This window comes from Leptopilina heterotoma, unplaced genomic scaffold (genome assembly GCF_015476425.1).
Source record: "Leptopilina heterotoma isolate Lh14 unplaced genomic scaffold, ASM1547642v1 Lhet_92, whole genome shotgun sequence".
In the NCBI taxonomy this organism is placed as follows: Eukaryota; Metazoa; Arthropoda; class Insecta; order Hymenoptera; family Figitidae; genus Leptopilina; species Leptopilina heterotoma.
Genome location: NW_025111199.1, coordinates 536,683 through 553,945, shown reverse-complemented (window position 1 = coordinate 553,945; position 17,263 = coordinate 536,683). Strand labels below are relative to the sequence as shown.

At 30.1% G+C, this 17,263-nt stretch overlaps 1 protein-coding gene across 1 annotated transcript in view; it reads left to right on the top strand.

Annotated features, from left to right (window-relative positions):
• LOC122512039 overlaps positions 1-9,964 on the top strand; it is an 88,638-nt gene extending 78,674 nt beyond the window's left edge. Inside the window, exon 2 of the mRNA XM_043627652.1 lies at positions 7,493-9,964. Within this exon, the coding sequence (XP_043483587.1) occupies positions 7,605-8,762 (1,158 nt within the window). The 5' untranslated portion in view covers positions 7,493-7,604 and the 3' untranslated portion in view covers positions 8,763-9,964. The remainder of the gene's footprint in view (positions 1-7,492) is intronic.
• The last annotated feature ends 7,299 nt before the right edge of the window (positions 9,965-17,263 follow it).

Here is a 17,263-nt window from a genome sequence, read left to right as displayed (position 1 = left end):
AACAACAAAAGGGCACCTAAAAGGGTAACGAATATGGTAACTGGGGAAAGCTAAAGGGTCATTTTCAATAATTTAATAGTAATAAATTATTGCGGGGTTGGTAACATTGGTAACGGGGAAGAATTTATTGGAAAAACTTTAAAAATAAAAGGGGAAAAGGGTAACAAAAGGCAACGCATGGTTGAACAAGAGACATCCAGAAAATTCAATTATTTAATAAATGTATGAATAATTAATAAAATCCAAAAAAAAAAGGAAATCATTTAATAATAAAACTAAACTAAATTTTAAAGCCAATGAAAGAAAAAGGTCTCTTGTTCAGCCATGAGGCCGGCTGAATCAAATTTACAATTTTAAAAGAACATAATTTTCATTTAATATTTTTATAAACTTACGTTACTCACAAAATTTTGGCGGCAACAAAAGAAAACGGCAAGAATTCCAGGCACACGCACCAAGAAAAACTACTCAAGTTAATTTATCACTAAATTAAAAAAAAAAGAAAATTTTAAAACTGCGTCCGAATACGATGAAGGCAGAATCAAAAGAGAACGATGATAACGATGACTGCCGGCTCGTACCCTGCTGGTCCTTCTCCGCTTTTCTCCACTAATAGCCCTTACGAATCTTGTATTGCTACGCCGGAAAAAGGAGCGTAGTTGCTGGAAAAGTGACAAGGCCTATTTCCACTTTAAGAACAGTTTTCAGCTTCCTAATTTCAGTATCTTGACCCGTGCCTTTCTCGCCATCAACTTGCTTCAGGGAATTAGTTCCTAATTTGTGGTCTCACTCTGATCCAAAACCAAATAAAACAACCAAATAATCCAAATAACCAAAATACGAAATTCAGAGTGGGCCTTTAGCAACGATTAATTCGGGCCTGATTGACAAGAGGTTTTCACTACGAGAAAATTTGACGAGAAAATTCTCCCTTCTTTGTTTCATAAATAATACACCTCTATAATAATAAAAATTCCGGAATAATAATAAAGTTAATAAATTTTAGGGTATTAATATTATTTAGAACAATTCTCGGGTTAGGTACAAGAAAAAGGTAACAATTTCAAAATTATTACAAGGTAACTTGGGTGACTTAGTAGTTTCCGGTAGGTAGGGGAAAGCGAAAACGGGGAAAAGCATAGCGAAAGCGGCAACTCTCGAGGAATTATTTCTTCAAGAAAGGGGGTTTTCTCCTTCATTTGTACGAAGAAAGGGGAAATTCTTAACGACGAGAGGGGAACTCTGCTTGCAGGTTGACCGACGAACGTCGTTTTCGATGATTTCAAATATTAGAAATATTCAGGGAATACGAGAAACAAAAATTTGCAAAAGCGAAATGATAAATAATATTTATAGTATTAAATTAGTGTTTATATAACAAACTAGTTTTAATTTCAAGCCTTGTTTTAGTTATTATTGTTGTTTATAAAAAAAATGATTGTTTGCAATTAAATTTTATGCAAACTTATTATGAAATTTTATTAATATTTTTATGAAAAATTTGCAACGTCACAACTCATAGCACAAAATTTAAATATTTTGTCTTCAGAATACGATTACAGTTGCACCTCTCGTTGCTTGATTTGAGAGAAAAATAGTGTAGAAAATAGAACTTATACAATAAAAATGCTGATAAGATTCCTTTGCAGTTGTTTTTGACAACATTTATATAATAATTTTAAGCCTTAGCCGACAAAGAAAGTTTTATTAAAAGAAAATATTTCAAACACTTCATAAAATAAGACTAGGAACGTTGATTTACAACTTTCGGTTCCCGATTACAAAGAAAAATATTGTTGACACTTCCTTTGATCATATTATCCGTTGGTAATCATTTCCCTGATTAAAAAACCGGACAGATTTCAAATTAATCCGAAATTTGTCCGAAACAGTGCGGTTTATGGTCAGGTTTTTGTCACCCGAAATTAATCCGGATAAATCCGAACTCTATACGGTTTGTGAACAACTAGTGAATCCGGAATTTATCCGAAACAGTGCGATTTATTGTCAGGTTTTTGTCATTCGGAATTAGTCTGACGAAATCTGAAATCAATACGGTTTGTATACAACTATAGTGAATCCGGAATTAGTCCAAAACAGTCAAAAATTAGTCCGGACAGTTTAGTGAATGTTAATAAAAAAATAATTATACAAGTTATACATATTAATTATTATTACTTTATAGTACATTCAACATATTTTTCATTAACTTAAAATTTTTAACTCTTGGGGATTCGAACTTACACCTATCTAACATTATATCGCACCGTAATCGAATACACTAACCACTATACCACGCTCGCATGGGAATTCAAATTCATAATAGAATTTATCAAGTGCCACGTTGAGAAATGACAAAAAACTAACACATCAGTGTTAATTATAATATTGAAACAAGATAACTAACAATACTAGTAAATTTGTAAATACAAATTAACTGCAGAAGTAAATATTTTATTTACCATAAGTAAATACCCTGAATAAAAAGTCGGACCAATTTCGAACTAATCCGAAATTTGTCCGCAACAGTATGGTTTATTGCGGATTTTTCACCCTGAATTAAGTTTAAAATCAATACCGTTTTTTATAACTATTGAATCCGTAATTAGTCCGGTTTAGTCTGCAGTTAGTCAGATCATATGCAACTAGTAAATGCAGAAGTAATCCGGTTGGTTTAACCAGTGAATCCGCAGCTAATCCGAAACAGTCTGCTTATTTTCAGGTTTTTGTCGCTCGGAATTAGTCCGGATAAATCCAAACTCAATGCGGTTTGTGTATAACCAGTGAATCCGGAATTAGTCCGATCTAGTCTATAAGATTTTCAGAATAAGCCAGTGACCTCGCCATAAACCTATTACAAAGAAAGGATCGTCTATAACTCAATGGAGGTTCAGCTGATTCAGACAGTAAGAAAAATATGGGAGTTGATGACATGCAACCCAAGGCAATCCGAAGAGCTGCATATTGAACTCTATCAAGTCTTGATAATTCCTTCTTAGATGCCCCCGCAAACAAAATAACACCCCATTCCAAATAGGCCCGAATTAATCCTCGATAAATGGTTAGCATGACAATTGGGGATGAGCCCCATGAAACCTTTGCTAAAACCTTTAGAATGTTCAATGCTCTGACGCTCTGTTTGATTATATGTGATATGTGTAGTGACCAATTTAATTTTGCATCCATTATGACACCTAAATATTTAACATTATTTTTACAAGTTATTGTTTCGTTATTGTATGGAAGAGAAATTTGATTTGGATTATATGAGTTTTTCGAAAAGTAGCATAATTGAGATTTTGGAACTGAGATTGACATACCGATAGTCACCAACCAGGGTGTCAAAATCGCCATGGATTCCTGAAGAGTGTTAAGACCCTCCTGGTAACTCGGACACTCTGTGTAAATAAAAACATCATCGACATATATGCCTGTTTTAACATTTGGTCCAAGATTGCGTTGAATGTCCCTCATATAAAGATTGAAGAGGAGAGGGGAAAGAACCCCTCCTTGTGGAACTCCTATGCCAACAACATTGGGATTATGTTGATCCTGAGAGAAATATAAGTTCCTGCTTGAGGTCAAAAAGTTTATAAAATTCCATATTCTCGAGGGGACACCCAGCTCCGTAAGATGCTGTAATAGGATTTGTGGTTGGACGCAATTAAATGCACCTTTTATATCTATAGATAGGGCAAGGACCGAGTTATTGTTATTGAATGATTGTAAAATATCAGTTGAGACAGCAGCAACGCAGACCATAGATGATCGGGTTTTCCTGCAACCATATTGGGACGCCGGAAGCCATCTGTTGTGTTCAACAAGATACTCAAAACGATAATGCACCATCCTTTCCAGCAATTTGCATAATACAGAAGTCAGAGATATGGGCCTAAAGCCCTTACCACCTGGTTTAGGAAGGAAAAGAACTCTAGTATTACGCCATTCTGCGGGGAATTGAGAGAATTTGAATATCCTATTGAATATTTTAAGAAGCAAGCTAAGACCTTGGATTGATAGTTTTTTAATCATTTTATATGAAATATAGTCCATTCCCGGAGATGTGTCTTTGACACAAGAGCTTAAAGCTCTATGAAGATCTTGTAAGGTAAATTCATGATTCATTATATTATCATAGTCATTGTCAGGTGCGAGAGGGATGTTGGAGGGAGGAATATCAGGTCTAGTTAATTCTTCCTGTAGTTGAAGATATTCCGGAGAAAGAAGATCATTGGATATTTGAGTTGATTTTGCGAGATTACGGGTGTTGAAGGCTCTAATTGTACCCCAAATGCGTTTAGAACCCATAGAAGGGTCAATAGAATTGCAAAAATTTCGAAAAGAATCCCTTTTCTGATTTCTTAAAAACTTTTTAACTTCATTATCAATTTCAAGAAACTCAGCCAATGAGTCAGCATTTTGATTTTGTAGGTAGGTTTTACGTGCTATTTTCCTTCTCTCTGTAGCTTCCTTGCAGGACTCGTTCCACCAAGTTGGTTGTATTTTAGTAGGGGCGTACTTGGGGTCAGGGCGTATACCCCCTGCGGCCTCCAAGGACATCCTTAAACACTGGGAGAATTCAGAGTAAGCAGAAACAATTGATACGAATTGAGCCAAACCATCCTCTATTTGAGGAATACATGTATCAAATTTGAGAGAATATACCTGCCAGTCAACACCAGTAATATTATAGCGATATCCAGTGGTTCTACAGGTGGATGGGGCTAGATACAAGTCTGTTATAACTGGGAGGTGATCAGAGCCATAACTACATTCCTCAATTGTGACTTCAGAGACGCTGGCAATAGCAGCAGATGTTATAACGAGATCCAAAACACTGTTGGCGACATTATTATGATCTAAAAATGTCCCTTGGTCGTCATTCAACACAATATAGGGTGAGTTCTCAAGAGCAGGATATAAATTCCTGCCATTATGATTGAATGAAAGATGTCCCCATAAAGGTGCATGGGAATTAAAGTCGCCATTAATGATAACATGATTATAATTTCGAGTGTAGAAAAAAAATTGATTTCATTGATCCGTAGTAATCATGGAGTTTGGGGGGACATAAACGGAAAAAATTATAATTTGTCCCATGGATGATTGAATGCCAATTGCAGATATGTCTATTTGATTATTAAATATATTAGGGACATTTATGTTAGCTATCTGAAAAGTATTGCGACAGAAGATTGCTGAGCCACCACCCCTACCTTGGGCTCTATCGCAACGGTATGTATTAAAACCTCTAAACTCCCATGATGCAATACTAGGGCTAAGCCATGTTTCCGTGATACACAAAATGTCAATGTCTCTACTTGTAATTAAAGATTCAGCCTCGATTTTTTTGTTCAATATACTACGAGAATTCCAGTTACAAATTCTAATCCCCCTAGGTGAATTTGAGTGAGACATATTAAGATTTTCTTTATTTATTTATTTTTAAGTTTAAATACTACTTAACTATAATTGCAGGCTCAAAAATTTGAGTGTGCTTTAAAGTGTTTGATTAACTTTAAGCATCCGGGTAAGCCAATAAAATATAATAGGATAATAACAATTTTAAAGATATAATTAAAATGATACTTAAATTAAAATTTTCGAACTTATAAAATAAAAATATTTACAGTGAAATTAAATTTATTAGTTAATGTAATAATTAGTTTAAACTTTAGTGTGACTTTCATTTAATTATTATGAAATCCTCTGAAACCCTTGTTCTGCTGAGGAGAGCGAAATGGCGAGCTAGCACCAATCGGAACCGGAGGCGATATAGGACTAGCTAAATTCTTGTATAGCTTTTCCGGAGTATCCCGATTGTTTTGTGGTGTGTTAAATTTCGAGGATTGACCTGGATTTGCTTCCGAGTTGTTATTTGGAGGAAAATCATCAACGTCAATGACCATGTCGTTATTGACTTTGACAGGAGGATTGATACCTCTATTGGCAAGCCAAAATTGGGAATCCAGGAAACTCAGATTACGAAGATAGCTGGTTTTAGCGACTTGGTATTCATATTTGAATGTGGGGCAATCACTGGATGATGCAAAGTGATTGCCACCACAATTATTACAATTGGGATTTGAATTTTGGCTCTTACATTGATCCGATAGGTGCCATTGGGCACAATATTCGCAAATAGGGTGTGATGAACGGCATTGTTCCAGGGAATGTCTAAATATTTGACAATAATGACATCTCCTAGGAGGGATGATAATCGGGTTCACCTTGAACATGAAATTAGTAACGGAGACAGATCTAGGGATGAAAACAGTAGAGAAGGTAACCTCGACAGATTCATCTGGTTTCTTTTCTTTATTGACTCTTCTTTTGAGTTTAATGATATCACGACGGGAATCCTCGTCTATTAGACTTAATAAACCTGACATTGTTAAATCCAAATCAATTGGGCTAATATAGCCCTTTTTATTAAACAAAGTTGATAGTGGACTAGCTATGTATTTAGAGCCTGGATTTGAAAAGATATCCAGGGTCTTATTTGCATCCAAAAAGTCATCATAAAAAATTTTAACACTATTTAGACAATTTGGATAAATTTTAAATTGACCACTGACAATGTCTCGAATCATTTTGGCAAGAGCTATTGGATTGTATTTGCCAATGTTTTGGTTTGGTACAGAAGATTTTAAAAAGACCAAGTAAGGAGGAGGAGTTTCCGCCGTATAACGTTGTTCTTTTGGGAAATTAGGAGAAATCCAAATGTCTTGAGAGGTAGGTTGTTGATTGTTAGGTAGTAAGTTAGGATTGTGTACTGAGAGGGGGTTTTTGTTATTGTTGTTGTTTTCGGGAGGTAAGTTGTTATTTTCTTTAACTCTCTTGGAAAATTTTTGTTGATCTGAAGACCCAGTTGAGTCTCCATCAATTTTTGTTTATGAAATTAAAGGTGAATTTATAAGGAATCCAAATATGTTAATAACATTTTTCTCAGAGAGGAGTAAATAAACAAAAAATTGTTTAAAAATTTTTTTTAAATTTTTTTATTTAAAAATTAATTTTTTTTATTAACTTTATTTATATTCCGAGATATTCAAAATTTTATATAATTAATATTAAAATTCAAAATGGCGTGTCTTCAACAATTTTAATTTTTTTTAAATTTGGGGGAAAGAAGTCTCTTATATAGAACTATAATCCCACGAAGTTTTGCGAAAATCGGCAGACCCTTTGCAAATCGTGATATTTCTGACGTGAAATGCCTCATTTGTGAAATTTTGATAAGGAACCATTCAAGTATTATGTAAGCATTTAAGGGGGAGGGGGTCTAGCTATTGTTACTTTTATTGGAAAAAATGTCGCTAATGTATATAAAAATCTTACATTTAGAATTTATACTTAATTTTGAAAGAATTTTGTAAAAGCTATGAGTTTTCCATGCAATTATTTTTAACTTTACAAACTATTTAAGTTTTAATACAAAAAATTGTATTTATTTATATTTATATGGCATAAATGAAATATATTATTACAGACGTGAGAAGAAGAAATTAGAGAAAATTTTGGCCGTTGTTAAAAAGAATTTAGGAGATAAGCCAGAGAACTTAGTCGCAGAAGCTGTAAAGGATAAATCTTTTATTACTGAAATGGAGATAGGTAAAGCCTGCTTGATTACTGAAAATGAAGCAGCAATCGCGGACACCGGGGATTCTGTGATCAACTTAGCAAAGGAAAAGATTGGAAATAAGGAAATGTCTTTTGATGGCCACATCCGATACTGCAATGGCACATACTCTTTTCCTTTACATTGTGCAGGAAAAAGACTATCTCTTTCAAAGACTGGGAGCTATTGTGCTCGATGTCACTGCGCAATAATTGGTTGGAGTACAAAACACTTGCAAAGTGTTGTTTTAAAACATCTGGGATATTTGGTACCTGCTTCTGTGCTGAAGATGGAGAAGCAAAGAGATGAAAAAAGAGAAAGAAACAAGCAATACAAGAAGATTAAAAAAAGAAACAAGAAAATAACCAGCAAATTCAATGACAAAAATTACGGTCCACTTGCAGAGGAAGTAGACATGGAAGAGGAAATGTTTGACACTCAAAAAGAAATTTTTCTCCAAACTTTAAAAGTTTATCAGAAAAATAGAATTTCCATTGCTGAACGCACTTTTGATCAAAGATCAAATGAAGAGTGGAATGATTACCATGGAAAAATGTTGACGTCTTCAAATTTTGGAGAAATCTGTAAAAGACGAAAATCAACGTTGTGTGCTTCTTTGGTGACGAAACTGTTGTACCCGTCTTCAAGGGATCCTTCAGATGCTGAGTTTTATGGTATAGAAAACGAAGAAAACGCGAGAAAGGAATTGGACAAAAAAATAGGTCTTCCTGTTGAACAAACTGGAATATGGATAGATCCTGAGTTAGAGTACTTGGCGGCATCACCAGATGGACTAATTAATGCCGATCCAAAAGATTTGAAAGCCTTTGGACCTAAGGCTCAGACAAAGAAGCCCTGTTTTACGTACAGCGTTTCAGAAAGTGGAGTTGTAGAAATAATATGTCCTCAAAGAGGAGAAGATCTTACACCTGCTGTACTCTTAAAAACTTACCCAGATCTAAAGGGTATCTTTGACAAGAAGAAACCAAACTTACATCTAAACTCAAAACATTCATACTACTACCAAATTCAAGGACAAATGCATGCAACCAGAAGAGCTTGGGGTCTTTTTGTGTTGTGGACTCCATTTGGAATGAAAGTCATTTTTGTATGGAGAAATGATGATTTCTGGAAAAAATGATTGAGCCACATTTGACACGATTTTATTTTGATTGCATGATTCCGGAAATCATTGATAGCCGTACCTCTAGAAAGCTGAAAATCCGCGAACCAAAGTACATTCTTGATAACAGGGCCTCAAATGCAGAGCCTACAGCTAATGTACATGAAGTGGAAGTAAATCAAAGCAAAAGAAAGATCAATGACGTGGAAATTGCAAATGCAGAGCCTACAGCTAATGTACATGAAGTGGAAGTAAATCAAAGCAAAAGAAAGATCAATGACGTGGAAATTGAAGAAATTTTCTTGACAGAAAAGAAAAAAGAAAAAAGCATGGAAAGTGAAGTGCCAACAAAAAGAAAGAAAAGAGTGAAACAGATAATGTTAGCTTGGGCTCCAGAAAAGTTGGAACAGTGCTTAAAAATTGTTGAGAGCGAAAGGGAATGGTTAGACGATGAAGCTTTAGATACATTCTTACAAGTTGTGCGAGAACATTCCAACTTCCAAACACTAAGCGTTCATAGCATTATGAAGCATGTAGATGTGCCTGAATGTATTAATGATCAGGACATTCAAATTTTTGGAGGGAATTGTATAAAACACTGGCGATTTTACTACTATAGGAATGGCACATCGGAAGATAGAAATCTTACAATTTTTGACAGCTCTTACACAGAGTTAAAGTACAAAGATCTTGCTGAAGAAGAACACATATTCATAAAAAAGAGATATCCGAAATTGTCATCTGAAAAAGTACGCTCCATTTGTCTTCAAACACAGAATGATGGTTTCAGTTGTGGCCTGCATTCTGCAGCACGCTGTGCAAGCGTGGCGCTGGGTAGAGACCCGTTCACAGATAAGTATTTGATTAACCCCAAGATTATGAGAGCGCACCTAGCAAAAATTATAAAAACAATGAAATTAACACAATTTCCTACAGTTTAGATATAACTTTTAAAAGTGGAAAAAACTGGTAAACGGAATCAAACAGAATTAACAGTTTTAAAAAAGATTCCTAATGTATTTAGTTACTTTTTAGTATGACTGGAAAAGTAAATGTAATAATGGTTTCTTTTGCATGATTAATGTAGTATATTTTTGTGAATATGTTATTATTCTGAAGAATATCTATTAATATTTTTTATGCACTATGTTTCTTTATTTAATAACGACGAAAAGAACTTCTCTCCTTTTAAATAAGGTGCAAAAAAAGTAAAAATTTTAAATGATATCAGACAAAACTAACAGTTTTAAAGGAAAATTCACAATTTCTTTAATTAATTTTAACTTTGACGGTAAAAGTCAAAATTATTATTCTTTTAAATGTGATAAATATTTACATATTTTTTGCAAATACGTCATTATTTTAAAAACATTTATTTATATTTTGTTCATACACGTTGTTACATTTGGGTAATAATGGCGAAAAAGGAACGTTATGCAATTTGAATTAGAAACCAGCTATGAGATTAAAAATATTTAATATTTATTACATGAATGTGTATCTTCATGTACGTTCCTTTTTATTTTGACGGCAAAAGTCAAATTTATGGTGCATAAAACCAAAAATACGTTATTATTTAAAAATTTTTTTTTATTTTTTTATGCAATATGTTATATTTTGAGTAATAATAACGGAAAAGTAACGTTATGCAAATTGAATTAAAAACCAGCAATGAGATTAAAAATATTTATTATTACATGAATGTGTATCTTCATGTACGTTCCTTTTTATTTTGACGGCAAAAGTCAAATTTATCGTGCAGCAAGTGCGAAATACGTTATTATTAAAAAAAATTTTTTATTTTTTGTTTATGCAATATGTTATATTTTAAGTAATAATAACGGAAAAGGAACGTTATGCAATTTGAATGAGAAACCAGCAATTACATTTAAAATATTTCATATGTGTCACTTCATGTAAGTTCCTTTTTATTTTGACGACAAAAGTCAAAATTATCGTGCATTAAAGTGCGAAATACGTCATTTAAAAAAATTATTTCTTTTTTGTTTATGCAATATGTTATATTTGGAAAAGGAACGTTATGCACTTTGAATTAAAAACCAGCAATTACATTAAAAATATTTAATACATGAATGTGTTACTTCATGTACGTTCCTTTTTATTTTGACGACAAAAGTCAAAATTACAGTGCATTCAAGTGCGAAACACCTCATTATTTAAAAAAAATTTTTATTTTTTGTTTATGCAATATGTTATGATTTTACTAATAATGACGGAGAAGGAATATATTAAATATATCTTAATTTTTTATAATAAATAATAATGCAAGTAATTTTGAAAAGCATAAAAATTTAATCAAAATTTACACATATGCGTCATATATTTTAGTTAATACAAATATTTAGTTTCCTTTCAGGTGGAGAAATAATAAAAATTCAAATTGTGTGTATGAAACTTTCTCAAATTTTGGTTTGGCTTATTGCATTCTATATTAGGCCAATTAATTATTGGATGGTGTGTTGTATTCCTAATCAGCAAGGCCTTTATATAAGCATTTATAATTGTTCACAAGAGATAAGGTAATGTTGAACTGAAATAATTCACGCAATTATAACAGATAATATTTTCATTTTTTACAAGAAGAATGAAGAAACTGAAACAGCTGAAATAGAGTAGCGTAATAAGACAATCATTTGAAAAATCTCAAGAGAAGAGGAAAACTAAGTCAAGACTAAGAAAACTGGACAGTCTTTGACTGTTTCATAAATTATGCGATAAAATAAAAGTAGGTTATAACGTTTCAAATTACATTTGTTAAAAAAGCCTTATTAAAAATGTCTTTATATGTAGTAATGATAATGATTTTGCTTTTATTTTCCAGCAAAAACAGAAATTTTGACACTTGATTCGACTTGAAGAAGGAAGCAAAATGATGTGATCAGCTTTTAAACAACCTACAGATGTAAAGTTCTATGACTTCCAATATCGTATCTATGAACAAAAAACTAAGAAGAGATCAATTCGATAAAAACACAGGAAAATAGGAAAATTATAATTTTATTTTTATTAAATAACATTAAATCATATTATTGAGTATTTTTTGTATTTGAAAATACAGAGTTCACCTACATTGCAAAAAGAGGTGTCTTATTTTGAGACGTTTTTAGTGTCTTAGACACCAAAAACGTCTTAATTTAAGATGTTTTTGGTGTCTAAGACACTAAAAACGTCTCAAAATAAGAAAAACGTCTTAATTTAAGACGTTTTTGGTGTCTAAGACACTAAAAACGTCTCAAAATAAGACACCTCTTTTTGCAGTGTATTGTCACCTGCAATATTAATTTTCGTTTTTTGGGGATAAAACCCTAGCTATTTTGTACAAATTATTTTTAAATCTGTTAATAATATAAATTCTTATCACTCACATGTAAGTCAATAATTTATTCACGATTCAAGCCAATCCAAATAACTTGACTTTTAGTTAATTTTTCAATTTATTTTTGTTGAAATTATAGGTATGGTTTTTTCTATTGAAACAACTTTATTTCATACTCAAGAGTATGATTTTTGAGTTGCGCAAAATTAATTTTTAAAAATATTAAGTTTTTCTTTTTTAAAGAATATTGACTTTGTTGTTCCATTTTATTATTTTTATTTTATTCACAAGTTTTTCTATATTAAAAATACACGCTAATATCTTTCTAGTATTCTAAAATAAAATTACACTGCTTAAAAAATAATAATTTGCATATTTTAATACCAAAATGTATTCAGTTCGATTAAAATATAAATCGAGTTGAAGTATCTATCGAGTTGAAGTATCTATGATTAGATTGTTGTGTTAATTTTTTTAAAACAATGCAGGTACATAGGGGAACATAGTCTAGGTCGGCCACCTTTTTGACTTTTGTTTATAACTTTTTTTTAAAAATGAATTTGGACAATTGAAGTATATGGTTGGAAAGTCCTGTTTAATAGGAACATTTTTTCTGTACAAAGTAAATTGACAGGTTTAAAAATGAAAAAGTTATAAAGATTTAAAAAAAAAAAAATTTGTAGTCCAGGTTGGCCATTACAGTCAAGGTCGGCCATGTTTAAAATTCAAAGGGCATTAATCGTTAAAAACTAAAATAACATGTTTGGAGTTACGGAAAATTGATTCTTTATTGTTTACAGTTTGTAACTTAATGAAATAACAAAATAATAACAATAAACAATATAAAAAAATAAATATAAATAAAAAAAAGTTTTGCACTAAAATATTAATAAAATTAAATAAAAATATTAATAAGATGATCAATTATATTATGAGTTATACAGAATTGCAGTTTTTGCAAATGAAGTAGCTCGTCCTCAACTTTGCGCATTTTAAACACATAGTGGCCGACCTTGACAGTAAGTAACATTACCGAATTGTTGTAACCATAAAGAAATACGTTTCGGGATTCGATTTTTTACTTTGTCTTCCTTTCAACCATGAGTCCCACAAATTTTCTGCATACTTGCCTTGACGATTCAATTTGTTTTTTATCTTTTATTAATGGTTTTTCACATTATGCACAAAACTTTTTTTGAGCTTTTTTTGTACCGACGTCACAGAAAACACAATTTTCGATTTTCCGAAAATGTAATTGAACAAAAAGTTAGGTTTCACTAAGACAAGCTTCGACAAAAATGCGCGTAGGTGGCGCTAGTGAACTTGACAAAAAAACGCGAGTGGACTACCTAGACAGTAGGCCAACCTTGACTACATTCCCCTACTAAAAACAAAAAAAACACACGTTTCAAAAAAATGCTTCGGAGATGAAATTGAATTTTATTTTATTTTATGTAAAATTTGATTATTTTTAAAAGCAATAACTTCCCTCCTTTTTATAAATAATATATAGGAAAATTATGTATCAGATTCACACTATTTTTCAAATGTGCATTAAAATTTGGTTTAGAATATTTTTTATGTATATTTAAAACTGAAGATAAATTCAAAACATTTTTATCAAAAATAATACTGAGGTCGGCACGACTATTTACTAGGTCAGCGCGACCGAAAATTCGCACCTCGAGAAGTTCTATTGGAGACATTTTAAAAAGGCTTCGGAGATCAAATTTGTATTAGAGAGTAGATTTTGTAACATTAATCGAGACATAAAAAAAGGCACTTTCAGAAAAATTACCCAAATACATGTTGTCATTATAATTTTTGTAAATAATAAAAATTCTGTACGTAATTTTTAGGAATAAATTTTCTATAGTATAAAAGTGGGATTATTTTGTGTTATTAACAGGGCTGGAACCAGTAGAAGTACATTAAAAATACGGACTTTACGGACCAAAAATAAAAAATTACGGACCATTTACGGATCAATTGCCGACAAAAATATAACCAGTCCGAGTTAAATAAGAGAACATTTTACTTAAAACTATAAATTAAATTTTTTATATAACTATAAAACATGAAGATATCGATAACTTTGAGTCTTCGACTGGGAGTGATCGATTTTAATTTTACGAAACTTCAATTATTCGTAAATTCTTTAATTAAGTAAGTATATATTAGAAAATAAAAACTTCAAATACTATAAAAAAATCTGCAATTGAACTTTCTCAAAAAAATAATTCCACAGAATTGTTAGTAAAAAATATAAAAAATTAAATTTTCAAAGATTTTAAGTTGAAACATTTTCAAAATTTAAATATTTCTAAAAATTTACGCTCTAATGCTTTTAATATTCAATTATAATCTAAAATTTGAAATTTTTATGAGAAAATTCTACAAAAATTCAATTATTTAAATACAAAAAAAAACAAATTTATTAAATAATTGCATGTTTCTTAAAATTCAATTTCGATATAGAATTTTATCAATAAATTTTTAAATAATTGAATTTTTTTGACAAATTTAAAAAAAATTTAAGAAACATTCTTCGAGAAATTCAATTAAAATTGTATTAAAAATAATTGAAATTATGCAATGAATCCTTGTAAAAATTTTATTATTTATGAAAATAATATTGAATGATTGCGAAGAAATTTAAAAAAAAATTTGTAAATAATTAAAATACTTGTGACATTTTTATTATTTTTTGAAAATAATTAAAGGTTTGTGTAAAATTTTACTAAATTTTGTTTTAAATAATTGAATTGTTTTGGAAAATTTTATTAACCTATTAAAAATCATTGAATAGAGGAAAAGTTTTGAAAATAATTAAAATTTTGCCAAGAATTTTATTAAAATTTTTTGAAAATAATTAATATTTCGGAGATGAATGTAATCATTTCAAAAGATAATTGAAATTTTGGCGAGAATTTAAAAAAATTTTTGAACAAAATTGAATTATTGGGAAGAATTTTATTACTTTTGAAAATAATTGAATTTCTACAATCATTTGTAATTTATCTAAAATTACCCAAATTATATGGTACAATTTACGGACTTTATGGACCTTTTTCAATCAAATTACGGACTTTACGGACCTTCTTTCAAAAAAATGGTGTTTTAAGTATTTCTTATAAATTTTTATTTTTTTAGTTATAACTCTTATTATAGGTATAATATATAAATAATACTTTTCGACATTTTTTTATAAATTGTAAATTAAGAACAATTAGAATAATGTAAATTAAATTAATTGTAAAATTATTTAAAAACATCAATAACTATTTTTAAATAAATATTTAGTAATTATTATTTTTCCATGGGAATTAAAATTTAAAAAATGTAAAATTCAAACCTTTCTCAAATTTAACAACTATTAAGGGGTTACACAACTCTAGAGGCAGATGTGACGTCCCCCACAAATACCGATAGTAATTTAAGGAAATATTTCTTAAATAAATAAGGTTAGTTTCGAATTTTGTTGCGTCTTCTTGCCAACCCTAAATAAATTGTATACGAAAAATAATCTAGAATTAACAAAAGATAGCGGAACGATTGCTTTAAGTGTATTTACTTATTTTTCAAAAGATTGAAAATATTTTCAAATTCTAAAGCACAAAAATCAATAGTTGTAAATTATAAAGATGAATGAAAGAAAACTGCACTTAAGGTTGTCCCTCCGATACCTTCCACAAACAAGTATACACATATTCGTAATCTTACGTAATGATCTTAATCCCTCTGACGCCGATGCACTCTCACATTCAAATAGTCCTAGATAAATTAGCAAATAAAGTGTGCCTGTTCATTGCGTAAAATTCCAAAAATCTCAATTATTATTATTGTACACATTTTATAATTATTGTTTAAAATTCGACATCTTTTTATTATTAATGTAATTTAATGTTAAAATTAGTTAAAGTATAAAATATAAGAATGAGTGAGATAACCTATAAATAATAAATAAGAATTATTCATAAAAATAACAATTATAACAAACATAACCTCAATTCTTTCAAGAATAAAAAAAAATTATTGTTTATAATTACTTTCATAAATATTTAAATAATTCTTATTTAATATTAATTAATGTTAATAATTAATTCATTTATTTTTTTAACTATTTTCCAAACTTTTAATAATTATAAGGAAATTTCTATACTTTAATAATTAATATTAAGTTTTAATAACAATTACTAATATTTTTTAATGATATTCAAGTTATTTTTTAATTATTTAAGTTATATTGTTTATAAAATAATTATTTCAGTATATAAAATTCTTTATATCATAAATTTATTATTATTAATTAGATATTATTGTTTAAAATTATTGTTAACAATTTTCTTTAATAATCTTAATATTGTTAATTCATTAATTTACATAAATTATGTAAATTTACAGGAACTTGTTGAAAAGGTGAATTTTGGCTCCATCTATTAAAAACGGTAAACACTTTTAAGCCCCTTCCACATGAAAACACCCCTGTTTTAAACTACGCCTACGCAACTCCTATTTTCACAAGGCTGGGCCTGAAGGACCCAATACCGTCCTTGACCTAATGAGTTTTTCGCCATTTTCCTTTTCACGGATCCAATCATTAGAGTTTTCCTACCTCTTTTCCTCCACCCTGAGACAATATATTTTCTGAACCAACCCTAACTCCAAAATTAGGAAGGGACAAGGGTATAAAAATATGATCCTTGCTAAAATAGTTCAGTTCAATTCTACAAGACTTCTCTACTTCAAAATTCAAACATTTAAGTTCTCAGTTCGCGATTAAAATTCTAAAAAAGGTTCTAAATTCAAAATAACGCGAGTTTTTAGTTTGTGAAACTTTCTTTTAAAAAAAAGAGACTTTAAGTTTTTATTATTTCGTGAAAATAATTATTAAATTTTAATAAAAGAATAAAAAGTTCAATCCACACTCGTAAAGAAGGAAGCCAAGATCCAGTCTTTTCATCAAGTTCCAGTCGTTGCCGTTCCAAATATTGTAATTTCTACAATTTTGATTTATTAATAAAAGTAAGTCTTTAAAAATTATGTTGCTATCTAACTTTTTCTAAAATCTATTTCTTGTCAATTCTCTCAATGAATATTAATTGGTTTATTCGGTTAATATATCTTCCAAATTCTATTTGCAATATTTTTTTGTATTTAACAATATTATTTTTATTTTTTT